The sequence below is a fragment of the Monoraphidium neglectum genome (genome assembly GCF_000611645.1).
Source record: "Monoraphidium neglectum strain SAG 48.87 unplaced genomic scaffold scaffold00031, whole genome shotgun sequence".
Taxonomy (NCBI): Eukaryota; Viridiplantae; Chlorophyta; class Chlorophyceae; order Sphaeropleales; family Selenastraceae; genus Monoraphidium; species Monoraphidium neglectum.
In genome coordinates, this window is record NW_014013597.1 from 46,146 (window position 1) to 59,870 (window position 13,725).

General features: G+C 61.2%; 6 protein-coding genes across 6 annotated transcripts in view; 4 read left to right on the plus strand and 2 right to left on the minus strand.

Moving 5' to 3' along the window:
- Positions 1–675, plus strand: part of MNEG_0395 (hypothetical protein) — a gene marked incomplete at both ends in the record, with an annotated part of 6,055 nt that extends 5,380 nt beyond the window's left edge. Inside the window, one exon of the mRNA XM_014051123.1 lies at positions 376–675. Within this exon, the coding sequence (XP_013906577.1) occupies positions 376–675 (300 nt within the window). The remainder of the gene's footprint in view (positions 1–375) is intronic.
- Positions 676–3,765: 3,090 nt separating this feature from the next.
- Positions 3,766–4,503, plus strand: MNEG_0396 (hypothetical protein; the record flags this gene model as incomplete). The annotated part of the gene is made up of 3 exons (XM_014051124.1): positions 3,766–3,999; positions 4,229–4,318; positions 4,420–4,503. 3 exons carry the CDS (start codon positions 3,766–3,768, stop codon positions 4,501–4,503), a joined length of 408 nt encoding a protein of 135 aa, XP_013906578.1.
- Positions 4,504–4,534: 31 nt separating this feature from the next.
- On the plus strand, positions 4,535–6,648 carry MNEG_0397 (Putative S-adenosyl-L-methionine-dependent methyltransferase; the record flags this gene model as incomplete). The annotated part of the gene is made up of 8 exons (XM_014051125.1): positions 4,535–4,570; positions 4,683–4,767; positions 4,957–5,174; positions 5,348–5,455; positions 5,631–5,748; positions 5,920–6,011; positions 6,232–6,338; positions 6,582–6,648. The coding sequence occupies 8 exons, from the start codon at positions 4,535–4,537 to the stop codon at positions 6,646–6,648; spliced, it is 831 nt and encodes a 276-aa protein (XP_013906579.1).
- Positions 6,649–7,554: 906 nt separating this feature from the next.
- Positions 7,555–8,193, minus strand: MNEG_0398 (hypothetical protein; the record flags this gene model as incomplete). The annotated part of the gene is made up of 1 exon (XM_014051126.1): positions 7,555–8,193. The coding sequence occupies one exon, from the start codon at positions 8,191–8,193 to the stop codon at positions 7,555–7,557; it is 639 nt and encodes a 212-aa protein (XP_013906580.1).
- A 503-nt stretch (positions 8,194–8,696) lies between these two features.
- On the plus strand, positions 8,697–11,232 carry MNEG_0399 (Uncharacterized protein; the record flags this gene model as incomplete). The annotated part of the gene is made up of 8 exons (XM_014051127.1): positions 8,697–8,804; positions 8,953–9,024; positions 9,286–9,392; positions 9,695–9,791; positions 10,010–10,096; positions 10,419–10,571; positions 10,858–10,938; positions 11,116–11,232. The coding sequence occupies 8 exons, from the start codon at positions 8,697–8,699 to the stop codon at positions 11,230–11,232; spliced, it is 822 nt and encodes a 273-aa protein (XP_013906581.1).
- A 763-nt stretch (positions 11,233–11,995) lies between these two features.
- Positions 11,996–13,326, minus strand: MNEG_0400 (26S proteasome non-ATPase regulatory subunit 9; the record flags this gene model as incomplete). Its single annotated transcript, XM_014051128.1, has 4 exons — positions 11,996–12,211; positions 12,396–12,618; positions 12,795–12,928; positions 13,189–13,326. 4 exons carry the CDS (start codon positions 13,324–13,326, stop codon positions 11,996–11,998), a joined length of 711 nt encoding a protein of 236 aa, XP_013906582.1.
- Between the last annotated feature and the right edge of the window lie 399 nt (positions 13,327–13,725).

Consider the following 13,725-nt stretch of genomic DNA (forward strand, 5'->3'; position numbering starts at 1 on the left):
CCCGTCCCCCGGGCTCGCCCGCCTGCCGCCGCGGGTCCACAGGGGCCGTTTCGTCTGTGTGCCCGTTTTCGCTGTTGGGAGCCCCGCTCCTGCCTGTTACCTGCGGTGCGCCCAGGCAGTCGGGCAGCAAGACTCGGTCGATCCTCCTCCTCCCTTCCAACCCCCGCGTCCCTCCGTCGCTCGACGGCGCCCCTGTAATGCAGCTTCAAGGAGTTGAGATGCAGCCCTCGCATTCATTTGACCCTTCCTTTGCCCTCAACCAAACGGCCCGCACGCATTCATCCACGCAGCTATTTTCGACGCTCCCTTTGCACGACTCCTCCTTGCTTCAAGCACCCCTCCACTTTGCTGTCCACCCCCTCCCCTGCCAAACAGGCCCAACAGCAGGCCATCACCACCAAGTGGCTCCAACGCCTCGGAAAGGAGGCTGTCACGCCGGTCCGCCTCAGCTCCTGCTCGGCCATCAAGTCGTGCACGCGCGGCAACCCCGGCTCTGTATGTGCAAACGCCTACTACCGCTGCAAGGACGGCACCCTGAACCCCGGCCAGCGCCTTTCTCACTGCAACCCACAGCCGAGCTGCACGATCAAGTGCCAGTGCTGCGCAAACCCCGGGGCGACCAACTGCGTGAACACGTGCGCGGCTGCACCAGTGTCTAAACAGTGCCCTTTCTAGATCGGAACTGATGTGTGAGCGCGGCGCAGTGGTCGGTAGCGCGGCGCTGTGCGAGCCGGTGTTGAAAATGGCTGCATGGCTGGGTTAAGGGGTGCCTCAGACGGCTGGGGCCTGCAGGTTTGATTGTTTGCTTGCGGGTGCACAGCCCATGATTCGCGCTGCGCGCCTTTGATGCCGCTGTGCACACATGTGGTTGCACCATCTGAGGCTGCAGGCCTGGCGCTGCACGCCGGGGCTTCCCGGCCTGCCGGCCGGCATCGCCTGCAGTGTGCAAGTGATGGGGCTGGGCAGCAACCGCACCACAGCAGCGACGCAGCCTTTGTCAAGTTCTGTTCAGACTGCGAGGCTTCTGCATTTTTTACGAAATTGCATGCGCAAGGTGTCCCGATTTGCATAAAAACAGGCTATTGCAGCACACAGCAATTACGCGAACATCTTGCTGCTGACCGCTCCCCTTTGGGATGTGGTGGCGGCAAGGGCGCGGGGACATTGAGTTCACGCACGCAAAAAGTTCGTCTCTTTTCAATTAGGCTCACTCTGCAGGCAAATGAGGTTTGAACGAGCTTTGTGGGCACACGCCTCCTCCCTCTGGGCGCCCCCCACCTTGCCTGCCGTCCCGAGCTGGCGACTACTCGCCCAGCCCACCAGTAGTAAAGTGAGGGGCGGCGTTTTCACATCCCTGCCTGTCTCTGCACGCACGCAAGTGCGTGCACCATACTTTTGATGGAGGGTGGCAGCTTCCGCCGCCTGCGGCGGGCGCATCATGACGACTTGTCATGCCGGCGCGATGCCCGCTTTTTGGCGAAACGCAACGCTGTGGCTGTGCAGGTGGCAGGGACGGCGCAACGCGAACTTGCCTCTGCAGGCCTCCCGGAGTTTGTGCCAACCAAATGAGGACCTGCGCCACCTCACGTGCTGCCTCTGCCGTTCTTGTGCACAGCTTACATCGCAAGGCACACAATGCTGGGTGCGACAGACAGGGGCCACCTTCCCCGCAACTGGATGCATTGTGCGTACAGAAGTCATGCAAGTTCGCATGTTCATCTGTACACTGCCGTGCTGCTTGGACAAACCCCGGGCTGCCTGGCCAAACCCACCGACCCCTCCTTACACTATTATTTTTTTGAGCAGGACATGGCGATCATGTCGCCCTTGGTGATCTGCTGTCTGCATGCAAGTCTCACGCAGAGGCCACGCTTAGTGGCCTTTCCTGTGTGATCCTTGCCTCTCCCGTGCATGCGTGGTGCGCCTTGCGCGCTGGCTGCTACAGACATTAGCTCCGACGATACTCCTCCATAGCACCTGAAATAACTCACATCTGGGGTTTGAGCCGGCGCAAACTAACACGCCCACAGGCACATGGTTCAGCAGCTGCGGTTGGCCACGCAGACCCAAGCATCGCCACTATCTCACGCTTCCATAAGGGATCAAGTCCCCACGGCTGTGACGTTGCGACGCCTTCCAATCAACAGCGCTCCTGTGGCCCAGCTCAAATTGCCAAGCCTCCAGTAGCGATCTACCAGCGCAGCGGCTGTACTTCATCAAAGTCAGGAACGTGTACGATATCCAAAGTATGCCCAAAGTCACAGAGCTGTCAAGCTGGGGGTCAACCATAACAGAGGAATTGCTGAGGCGCCCCACATCGGCGCAGCTGAAGCTGCAACGAAGTGCGAGGGACTTACTCGTCTTGCCATCGCCTGCAAGCTAGCAGGGCAATTATGATGGCAAGACTAGCAAGTGCTGGTCCTATCGGTGCTTCAGAGCCGCCTGACACACTAATGTAATACACAAGCTGCCCAGCACCAGTGGCCTGTGCGTACGTAGTCGATACCAAGGGGCTCTTGAAACATCGTGCAGCCTCGCATTGCACCACATGCAGTGCTCTTCAGTTGGCCTGGTAGCTCTGGGGCGTGTGCGAGCCAGTCGCCAATCCGCCATCTGCCTATAGAGGGCACAGAGCAGGCGGTGGTGCCTTGACTCATGCAGATAGCGACAGGGCCCGAATCAAGGATTTAGAGCAGCCCCAATTGCGCACGGGCTGGGAGGATCCTTGCTGGGAACGCATAAATGCACACCAAGACAGCGGGCACTGGAATCAGAGTGAATGGGGCTGAGCATGCGAGGCAAGGATGGCGTGGTGTCCCAGCAGGTGCCCAGGCAGGGTCACACCCTGCAGGTCAGATGTAAGCAGGTCACACATGGGGCAGCAGACAAGCAGTACACATGACGGCACCCCGGGCGCCCGCGTTAGGACATGCATGTTATACATAGGTTGTAAGAATCCGGATGTGAGAATTAGTAGAGGGACATTAACCTACACCTGATGTGCCTGCGTGCTTGGAGAGCGCACAGTGCGACAGGAGCGGGGTCAGGAGTGACAAGCGCCAAGAGGAACCCGCCGACCAGCGGCACGAGCTAGTGTGACCCGGCCTTGCAGAGGTCGTGAATATCATTCGTTCAAAAGTCCTCACAGAACTCATACACCGACCGTTCCCTCGACAAGTTGCGCCTGCTTGCCGCACTCACTCGCGCCATTTCAGGACTCTACTTCGCCAGCCTGTAAGATAAGGTGGCGCCTAAATCAAAGCTCAACCCTTCACACTCACCACGCTTACTGAAAGATCGGTCTGGAAGGCAGCGCTCGACGCACCGCTGATAGCCCCTATCCAGCTCAATACAGCTCTCGCGAAGTCGCTTTTGGAGGTGAATGCTACGAGCATTAGTTTGGGGCTCCTTGCAGCAGTATGGGGCCATGGCGGCACAGTGCACTCCGCGACACACACATGGCAGGCTTGTGCTCAGCTCGCTGGGGGATGCAGGCATGGCTTGCATCGGGCACGGCTGGCCCTGTTGTGAAAAGCGCATCATAGGTGGCTGTGAGTTGCACCTGTTCATCGCTGCTTCGCTCACAAGGCTCCTTTCCTATGCATCCTGGTGCAGACCGGCTGGCGCGACGGCGGCAGTGACCGCTTTGACCAACCACACCCGCAGCAGTTCCATCAGCAACAAAAGCAGCAGCAACAACAGCAGCAGCAGCAGTAGTACCCTCACCAGCAGCATCAGCTGCACTAGCAGCTTGCCTCACAAGCCATGGTCAGCGTCAACGCCGTTGCCTCCGGCTGCGCTCATCCCGCTGACGCGGCTGGCGGCGCTGCCGAGGCATCCCCCGTCAAGGCAGCAGTGCCTTTCGACGCGTTGTGCAATGACGGCCGCGCGGTCACCTCCAAAAACTGGCTGTGCAAGCTTTGGCGCTACACCATTGTGCCCACCAAGGAGCTTTACCTGCCATTCATGTTTAGCGGCTTGCCCACCAACTACCTCATGGTGAGGCCTCAAACAGACATGCATGCGTGCTTTGCTCGTTGAGCCACATGACTGGGGCCGACCATGGCTGATGTACAAAACAATCTGCGTGCATGTGCATGCTGGGCGTGTAGATGGGTGCGCTGATGTGTGTTCGTTCTTGTGCATGATGTGGTCGCCTTCATACCCTGTGCACCTCGCTCACCACGTCTCCCGTTCTTCCTCGTGTCTTATTCAAACCCCCCATTAGCTGACATACCGCACCTTCAACCGGGACTTTGGCCTGCCCAACTGCAACGACGACTACCTGGCACCCCTGCTGAGGGACGAGCTCATGCCGGTGGGTCCTGGGGCGGGGGTGGCACCACCAGCAATGGCGGCAGCAGCAGCACCAGCACCAGCACCAGCACCAGCACCAGCAGCAACGGCAACCGGTAATAGCAGCAGCAACAGCAGCAGCAGCAGCAGCAGCAGCAGCAGCAGCAGCAGCAGCAGCAGCAGCAGCAGCAGCAGCAGCAGCAGTAGCAGTAGCAGTAGCAGCAGCAGCGAAGGCACGATGGGCGGCAGCAACACGTTGCAGCTGCACATCGAGGTGGTGCCAGCTGCTCGTTGCCCAGGTATTCGGAAGGTGCCGTCAGGAGTTGCCACCCTTGGCTCGCGCGGCTCAGCCTTGCATGTTTATGGCACTCACGCTCTCGCCGCAGGTGCGCGGCAAGCAGCACCGGGAGCGCGACCCCGAGTTGTGGTACCGCAACCGCTGCCTCGACATCAAGTACCTCGGGGTGCCGGGTGAGTGAGATGCAGCGGCACCCGTCCCAAGTGGCACGAGCACTGACGGCGGACAGATTCAAGCCAGACGAGCTTGTGGCACGCGGATGGCAGTCAGCAGTGGCCCTTGAAGATGGGGCGCGCCTCGACCACCCCAGCTCCCAGAGGTGACGCATGTTTGCTGCTCCCAACTTTGAAACCTGCAAACAGGCATCGTCAACTTCATCGACGCCCGCACCCAGTGGATCGACGACGGCATGACTAAGGCCCTGGACGACGGCATCAAGCAGGTCGTCATCATCGCCGCGGGTTACGACACACGCGCGTACCGCCTGGCCCGCCCCGGGGTGAAGTTCTTCGAGCTGGACCTGCCCCATGCCAGCGACAAGAAGAAGGAGCTCGTGGAGAAGCTGCTTCCCCAGGACAAGGTACAATGGCGCCCTCACCCCATACCGCTCTGTACTTTTGATTGCGTGTGTACCTTGGAGCCGCGCCGCCCACACATCAATGAATCGCAGCTGCTGGGAGTGGTTTGCCTGGGTGAAATACGACAGGCTTCACGCTCCCCTCATCTTGGAACCACGCACCATCATCCCCATAGTACTCCTGGCCCGAGTTCATCGGCGCAGACCTGTCCAAGGTTTCCCTGTCTGACGCCCTCGCCACCAGCAGCTTTGACCCCACCAAGAAGACGTTCTTCAGCATAGAGGTGCGGTCTGGCCCCAGATAGCGCCCCACCAACGCAAGATGTGAAGTGGTTCGTGCTCACATGCACCTGACACCCTGCCACCAAATCAAAACAAGGTGCCCACCGTGCGGTGGTGTCTCTTGTTCTCCCCATCACTTGAAAACCTCACGACGACCGTCGCGACCTCAAATGGCAGGGTCTGGTGTACTACCTTCCTCCCCTGGCCTTCAGGTCGCTGTTGCAGTCCATCAGCGATGCGGCGGTGGTGGGCAGCCGCGTCTTCTTTGACTTCATCAACCTCTCAACAATGGCCGGTGAGTTCACCTTTTTGGGGGCTTGCTTGCAACAGGAACTGCACAGGGATTGTGAGAAAAGTGATCCTCGCTGGTCATCAAGCCCATTGCTGGTCACAGTGGCCCGCCGCAGCGCCCCAACCTCTCCTTATTGTGTTTGCTGATTCAGTTCCCGCCCGTCCCAAAACCCAGGCGAGGTTTTCCACCCGGGCTTTGAGACGCTGATGGTCTCGGTCTGGAACAAGGGCGAGTACTTCTACAGCGGCGTCGACGAGAAGGAGGAGGTGCGGCGCAGGACTTGATGCTGTTGCCGCTGCACCCTGCGGCATAGCCCAACCTGCCTGGACAGCTGCTGATTTTGGGGCCAGCGAGCTTCTGCCGCCATGCCCGCCCCGCCGCCAAGCCTGTGGTGACATACTGGCTTCTGACCCTGTAGAGGTCTCCTTGCCTGTGGTGACTTCTGACCCTGAGGAAGCCTCCTTGCCCCCTGCCTCCTCCGCGCAGAGCGTGCGCGAGCTGCTGCGCCAGTTTGGCTTCCGCATGGACGAGGTGGTGTACGCCCCCCAGATGGCGGCGCGCTACCTCCCACACCTGCCCTGGAAGGAGCAGCCGTGAGTGGCGTGCCTGCGTGGCAAAGCGTTTGGGCTGGGGCTGCTCGTTGCGTGGGGCTCGTGTCACCCCGGCTGTGGCGGTCAGCAGGCCCTGTGATGTATGAATGACAGACAGCAACATTGCAGCATTCTTGAGTTTTACCGGTCGCTATGACGACAATTGCAATCCTGCCAGCTGTGCTTGGGGATGCCCTGGACGTCTTGCACCTCACCCCATCGCCAACTTGCCTGTTGCGCTCCCAGGAACCCCCTGCCCCGCTACTTCTCGTACACATCCGGGGAGAAGGTGCTGCCCAACAAGTTTGGCTGAGTTGCGCAAAAGCAGGTCACTGACATGAGATGTTAGCGATATGGACATATGACAAGGCTGCGTGACGCGCAACACGGTTCAGACTTGCCATATTTCCTGCATGGGTGCACTTACTGTGACAGGAGCCAAGCCCCATTCAAGGGCACAAACCAGGTAGACTGTGTTGAAGGCTGATTTATTTGACGAGGATAGTCCTGCAAATGCATGGCGGCCTGTTTTGGTCGGCGTTGTGGCACAGTTTTGTAGTTGTGTTTGCGAGCACCGGTCAAGGGTTTTGATGGAAGGGATTCTTTCTGAGTCTACGCCGTACTTAAGAGACCCCCATCGTGATCGCGTCACGTCAACGCATTGCGGGGCGCTGGTCAGACATCGCATCGCCATAGCACGCAAATTCTCAGGCATGGGCCACTCATGCTGCGTATTTCCTTGAGGCACCCTATACAGAGTGCCTCCTCCCCTCCCCAGCTAAAAACTGCACGTTTGTAACAACCACTTCTTTTCCACATCGCCACATCTATCCAGCAGTTGTTAGAAAGGTAAGGTTTGCCAATTAAATGTGCATGGCGCTGTGTGCAAAGCAGGGCAAGGGACAGCAGCAGCTCTCAAAACATGAAAGAAAGAATGGGCAAAGTGCAGCATTGCAGCAGCACTGGCAAAGGAAGTGTGGGGTGGGCTGCGCTGGGGTTGTGCTGTAATTTCAAGCACGCAGGATGCACAATGCCAGCAGCCTGGGAGGCAACACGTGCTCCTCCAACGACACCAAAAGGGTCGCATGCACGGGGCCACAGGAAAGTTCCAGCCTGCGCTGACAAAAGCACAACGGACAACCAAGCATGCGCACGTGTGGAACCACTCAGTCACGGTACTGCATCCGCCATGCAGCCAGCGAGGGTGCCAGCCCCACAATCACACTGCCTTATAGTTGTAAGTCATCTTGCGAAGCTTTTCAATCTCCTTACCCGTGCTGGCGACACTGTGCATCACAAACCAGCACAGTGCCACGTAAGCCAACGGCGCAAGCGGCAGCCAAAGCAGATCCCAGTGGGCGCCGTCCTCGGGTCCATACTTCGCAATGCTGCGCCGCAGCGCCGCACACCAATACGCGGCGCCCGCGGCGGCCCCAAGCGCCCCCGCCGCCAGGGCGCCCCGCGCCGCACCAGCCACAGGGAGGCAGCCCCGCTCGCGCTCGCCGGGGCGTGGCAGACGCAGCAGCAGGCCGACGGCGGCGGCGGCGAGCGCGGTAGCTTGGATCAAGAACGCGCCCACGACGCCGCTGCTGGTGACTACGGTTCTTAGCTCCCCGGTGTACCTGACCTCCCAGGGGCGCGCCGCCTGCTCGTTCGCAGCATACAGGAAAAACGCTGCGATCAGTGCTGCGCCGGCGCCGAAAATCGTGCGGAACGTACGCGTCTGCGACAGCTGCATATCCTCGAACTCGCGGATAATCCGATACTGCTCGTTCTCGTCGAGGGGTTCCTGATGGGACAGCATGGCGTCCAGGGGCTCAGCATGGGCGATGTCGGCGCCGCGCTGGCGCTGCGCCATCTGGTCGATCGCTGCGCCGCGTAGGGAGAAGTTTGAGAAATCTGAAAAGAAATTCAGAAGGTGCTTTTACTTGGGGTAGGGAACCTGACTACTGTGGCTGGCGGGAGCTCACAGACTGTGAGTCGCAGATCTATTGGCAGCGGCGGATCGCCATGGGGTATGGCGAATAAAACTCGGGAGTTCTCTGAGATAGAGAATCTTGCGGGATCATTGACCGTGCAATAACAGTTCTGCGTGCCAGGTCACCCAACGCAAAGAACGCAAGCATGCAGGCCGTGTGCAATCGCAGTAGCCTGGCTTCCGCAAGGTCGCACTGTTCACCATCAACATGCGCGTTGCATCCCGTTTCGAGACTTTGCGTGGTCCTGTGCAAGGCGGCGCACCCGCAAGCCGGTGACCCCCACGATGTCGCAGCGGCTGCCAGCGGTCCCTCGGGGCTTGACCGGCGCTCAGTGCTCGTGGCACTTGGGGCCGGCGCGCTCGCCCTACAGCCAAGGCCCGCAATGGCTGCCGAGGACGACGCCTCAGCGGCCTACCTGGGCGCCACCGGGCCGGCTGAAGGGGTGGCTGAGCTCGCAGCCACGCCCGGGCCTGGGAGTCCAATCACCAAGGTATCGTCACACAGGCCAGGGCCTGTAAATGCCAGCCTGAAAATCACACTATGCTGTGCACGCGTCCGCGATGCGCCATGCGCCCGGATCGCGCGCGCAGCACCCCTGACCTCAGAGCTGCTGGCGTTGCGTCACTGCTCCACTCCAGGTGTTCGTTGTCGGCGCCACCGGTCAGACTGGGCGCCGGGTGGTCCAGGAGCTCAGGGCAAACGGCTTCCAGGTGGGGGGAGCTGCGGTGGCTCAGGGCGGTGCGCCAGGCGGCAGTGGGCCGCGGCACCATGGCTGTACCAGCGGCAGGCGCCCGGAGCTACAGCCAAGGTCCCCGCGGCCTGCAGACGCATGTGCGCTGGGCCCGGCGTTCTGCACCTCCGCAGAGGCTTCGTAGCGCCCGCCCCGCCTGCTTGTCACGCACAGCTGCCACCGGGGCTGTTGACCCCGCCGGCTCTCCCAACCCCTACTGTCGTCGCGGCTGTCGCGCCAGGTGCGCGCTGGTGTGCGCGATGTGCGCAAGGCCCAGGGCCTGGGCTTCGCCCTGGACCCCTCTGGCGTTGAGCTGGTGACATGTGACGTCGTCAAGCAGACAGCAGAGTGAACGGGGTTGACGCCCGCAGCTGCAACCAGGCTGTTTGTGGAAGCTTTTGGGTGCTGCTGCTGTCGGCAGCCGCTGCGGGCGCCGGCGCCGCTGCCTGCGCCTCCACCGCTGCTGCCGCTGTTCCTGTGCGGTGCGTGCAGCTGGACCGAAGGCTACTGTCTCACCAGGCCTTCAGCGGCCCGCCCCATATGTGGGTTCATGCTGCGCCGCCCGTTCCGTGCCCTGGGATTGCCCGTGCGCTGACCCGCCCCTGAACAATACCCTTCCCCCCCCCTCCCCCTGGCGGACCGCCCGCCAGACAGCTGGCCGCCGCCATCGGGGACGCGCAGGCCGTCATATGCTGCACCGGCTACACGGGGTTCAACCCTGCTGGGTTTGGGCAGGTCGATGAGAAGGTCGGCGCTCACGCTCGCTGGAGCTCAGGGCCGTGACGTCAGGCTGTCCCGCCGGTTTGCCGACACACTCCCTGCAATGCCTTCGCCACGCTGCGCACGGGCGGTCCTGTGCAGTTCTTGGGATGCCTCAATGGCTTGGCCCCTCTTGTGCCCCTCTTGTGGCGCCTCAACCACCTGAGACGTGCTCTGCGCTCCACGCCCTTTGCCCAATCCCGTAGGGCACCATCAACCTGGTCAATGCTGCCAAGCGCACCGGGGTGAAGCGCATGGTGCTCCTGTCATCGCTGCTCACCAATGCCCCGGCGGTGCGCCCCAGCTGCCTTGGATCCTTAAGCACTTGCCTTTTCCCGCCACTCGCTCCGGCGTCAAACTGGAATGATTGTGTGCACCTGGGACCCCCGCCTGCAAAACGGTGCCGCTCGACCGCCTGCCCAGCCCCCGCAACCTTGATCACCCAGCTCCCCTCCTTGTTAGCAGCGCCGCCTTGGCGTGCGCTCGCCCCTTCCTACGTCCGCCCTCCTTCACCGCCTCCCCCAACTGTTCAATTTGCCGCCTTCCCGCCTGACAGCACCGCCCCCTGCACCCTTGCTGCTGCCGCGCCTGCCCCTCCCTCCACCACTTCTTCAGGTCGGCCAGGCTGACAACCCAAACTACAAGTTCCTCAACATATTTGGGGGCGTGCTGGACCACAAGCTCGTGGGCGAGAAGTACCTGCGCGCCTCGGGGCTGACGTGGACAGTGGTGCGGCCTGGGGGCCTCAGCAACGAGCCGGCGGGCACGGTGCGTCCCGCGGTCGCGGTGCGATCGGGTGTAGGGGAACACGAATGCAGCGCTTCAGGCGGCATGACAAGGGCCGACCTTCACACGGCGTCGCTCCGTGCGCAGCTGCCAGTGCTAGTAGCCATCAGGTGGCCAGCGCGACTGGCGCAGTTGGCGGCCAGCTGGTGCGGGGCAATCCCCAGCCAAGCATGCCAGCTGGCTGGGCCGTGGCGGTGTGCGTGAAATCCTCCCACGCACTGCTGCCGCCTAACACGCAAGGCTGTCCCGCTGCCGGCTGCCGTCTTAGGTTGGCAATCTAGTGGTGGCACCGGAGGACACACTGTTTGGCCTGGAGAACGACCCCGGCCGCGCCATCTCCCGCGACACGGTGAGGCGGGCGGTCAGCGGACAGGGCTGCTGCATACTGCACGCACGCGCCGCTGCTGCGGTGCGTGTGGGTGAGTTGCCCCGCTATGAGTCGACGCGAGCACGCTTCTCGGCGTTTTGCATGCACCCGGCTCACTGCTGCATGGCTGCCGTCTCTTGCACCCACACGCTTTGAAAGGTGGCCCAGGTGCTGGTGGCGGCACTGCAGCAGGGCGCAGCTGCTGACAAGGTTCTGGAGATCGTGGCCAGCCCCACCGCGCCTGAGCTGCCGCGGGACAAATGGTTTGCAGTGTGATGTGTGAACATCTGAATGCTGCGCTGTTTTTTTACTTTCTGGCCGCTTTGCTCAATTTAGGCGGGACATTTGGTTGGGAATGCACAGTGTGCAACGTTGCGGAAAGAGGCGCACGCGCACGCTTTCGGGGGGCCTGCTGGGTTGTTGGGGAAGGCTCTAGCCCCAGCTGCACTCCAGCGTTGCATTTTCGGTGGTGAGTCAATGTGCGTCAGGCAGCTTTGGCGAGCAACAGTACAGGAAGCGCTGCCTGCGCTAGCAAATTCTGTTTCACAGAACGCAAGGCAACACGCAGATGAGCGAGCAACTGTTGGGAAGGAGGATGATGCTTGCGCTGCCCGCAAACAGCGTGTGGCTGGGCGCGCTTGCCTTGCTGCCTCCAAGGACTACTGCTGCTTTGTGCTTTCTCAAGAAAACTGATCATACACACCTTGACATGATTTGCGTGGCTGGACAAAAAACCAATGGCACCCAAGCACGCGTTGCCTTGCAAATTACTAGCAGCAGCCCGTCAACAGGTCTCGTGTGTGATGAGGCTTGGCGCTTTGCACGTCCTCCCAGCCCTGCATCAATCGCTAGGCCAGGCCAGCAAACTACTAGCAGCAGACCGTCAACAGGTCTCGTGTGTGATGATGCTTGGCGCTTTGCACGTCCTCCCAGCCCTGCATCAATCGCTAGGCCAGGCCAGCAACAGCCAAGGCAGTCAAAAATGACACCGCACCAAAGCATGCCCAAACAGCACGGCCTCATCTAGCCAGAGCGCCCATTACTGCCGCCCCATAGGCCGCAGGTGGCAGCCCAGCAGCCCCCGCCCCGACCACCGCTGCGGCGTCAGCTTCAGGGCGACGGGTGCGCCCTGCCGCAGGAACAGCGCCTCCACCTCACGCCCCTCGTTGGCCTGCAGCGCCGCCGCCACGCGCTGCAGCTCGTCTCCGGCCTGCGGGCCGAGGGACACGCCGGCAAAGCTGCACAGCTGGTCGCCCTGTTGATTGAGGTGGGGCGGAAATGAACATCGGACACAAAGCAGGTTAGGGCATAATAAGCTGGATCGTCGCAGCCATGACAGCACAGCACTGCGAACGCCTCAACCGCAGCTGGCATGTGGTATCACACATCGATGAGGTCAAACGCCAACTATTGAACGGCACCCTCCACCCGCTGCCTACCAGCTGTATGCCTGCTGCGCAGGCTGGCGAGTCATCAGCGACATCGTCCACCACTGCAAACGGCCGCAGCGGCCGCCTCCCCGCCGCTACTGGTGCGCCCGCAGCGTTGCGTATGCCTGCCACCGGCGCGTTTGCCTGATGTTGCTGGCTGGGCTCGCCGCCGCTGGCCCCATTGGCCGCCGCACTGCCCTCGGCCGAGCGCCCATTGGCCGCACACCCCTCCCTGATTACGTCGTCGGTTTGTTTAGGCGCAAGATAGTACGTGTTGCGGTCAATGCACCAAAATGGCAGTTCCAATCAAAGGCCACTGCTTCGATGTACCTCCCTGCGCCAGGCCCCGCCTACTGACCACCTGCTGGGCGACTGATTCCAGAGCGCCTGGCCGGACCCAAGCCGCACCTGGCCGCTGCATGAAGCTGGTGCATGAGCCTCTCAATGCGCATCATGATATCTTTGTGGTCGTTTGTGAGGCAGATCACGCGGTTGCGATCGACGCGCGCCGCATGCACATCGATGTCGGCGCATGGGTAGCCCTGCGGGGCGTGAGCGTGATGGTGAGGCGCACTATGTCTGTGTGGCCTATGGGGGCTGCCTAGCTGTCTGGCTGGCTAGCTGGCTGGCTGCCCGGCTGGTGGCTGGCCTCAAGTTGCCTTATGAGCCACAGGTGGCACCAGAGTTTGGGCAAGTCCACATGCCTGCCGCCTTTGCTTCGTTTGCTGGAGCTGCATGGCTGAACAGCAGCCTACCCATATGTACGCCAACGGTGGTCGAGCTGTCTACCATCCCCTCCCACCTCCGCATCAATAAGCGGTCGATCCATCCCAGGGCCGCCTGGTGCATCAAGGCGCGCCATTCGCTCAGCGATCTCGCGCTCTGCCGCCTCCTTCTGCCCAATCAGCGCCCTAATCTCAAGTGTAAGGTCTGTTGTCATTGATGCTGTGTATGTGAGCAGAGACGCCTTGCACTCTTTCAGCCTCCCTATAAAACTAAAGTGAGTGCTCGCGATCTACCGTACCGTACGCAGTCCTGCGCAGCGGCGACCGGTTTTACCATCGCAGCAGTAGTAAAACGTTCCGGAGTTCGTGACAAACGAGCAAATAAACTGAAATGGTGCAGGTACGGTAGTGCCACGACGGAGCGACGATGACGAGGGGCGATGAGAGTGTACTGTTGAACTGAAGCACTGCTACATGCTTCAGTGTGCACAGGGAGCGCCGCCTTGGCGGACTGTGCGCCGACCACGCGGAACGGTAACTTGCATATCAACAACCCCATCCCATGCTATATCACTCGTGCTCGCTCGCTGCATGCAGCGCCACAGCTTCAATAG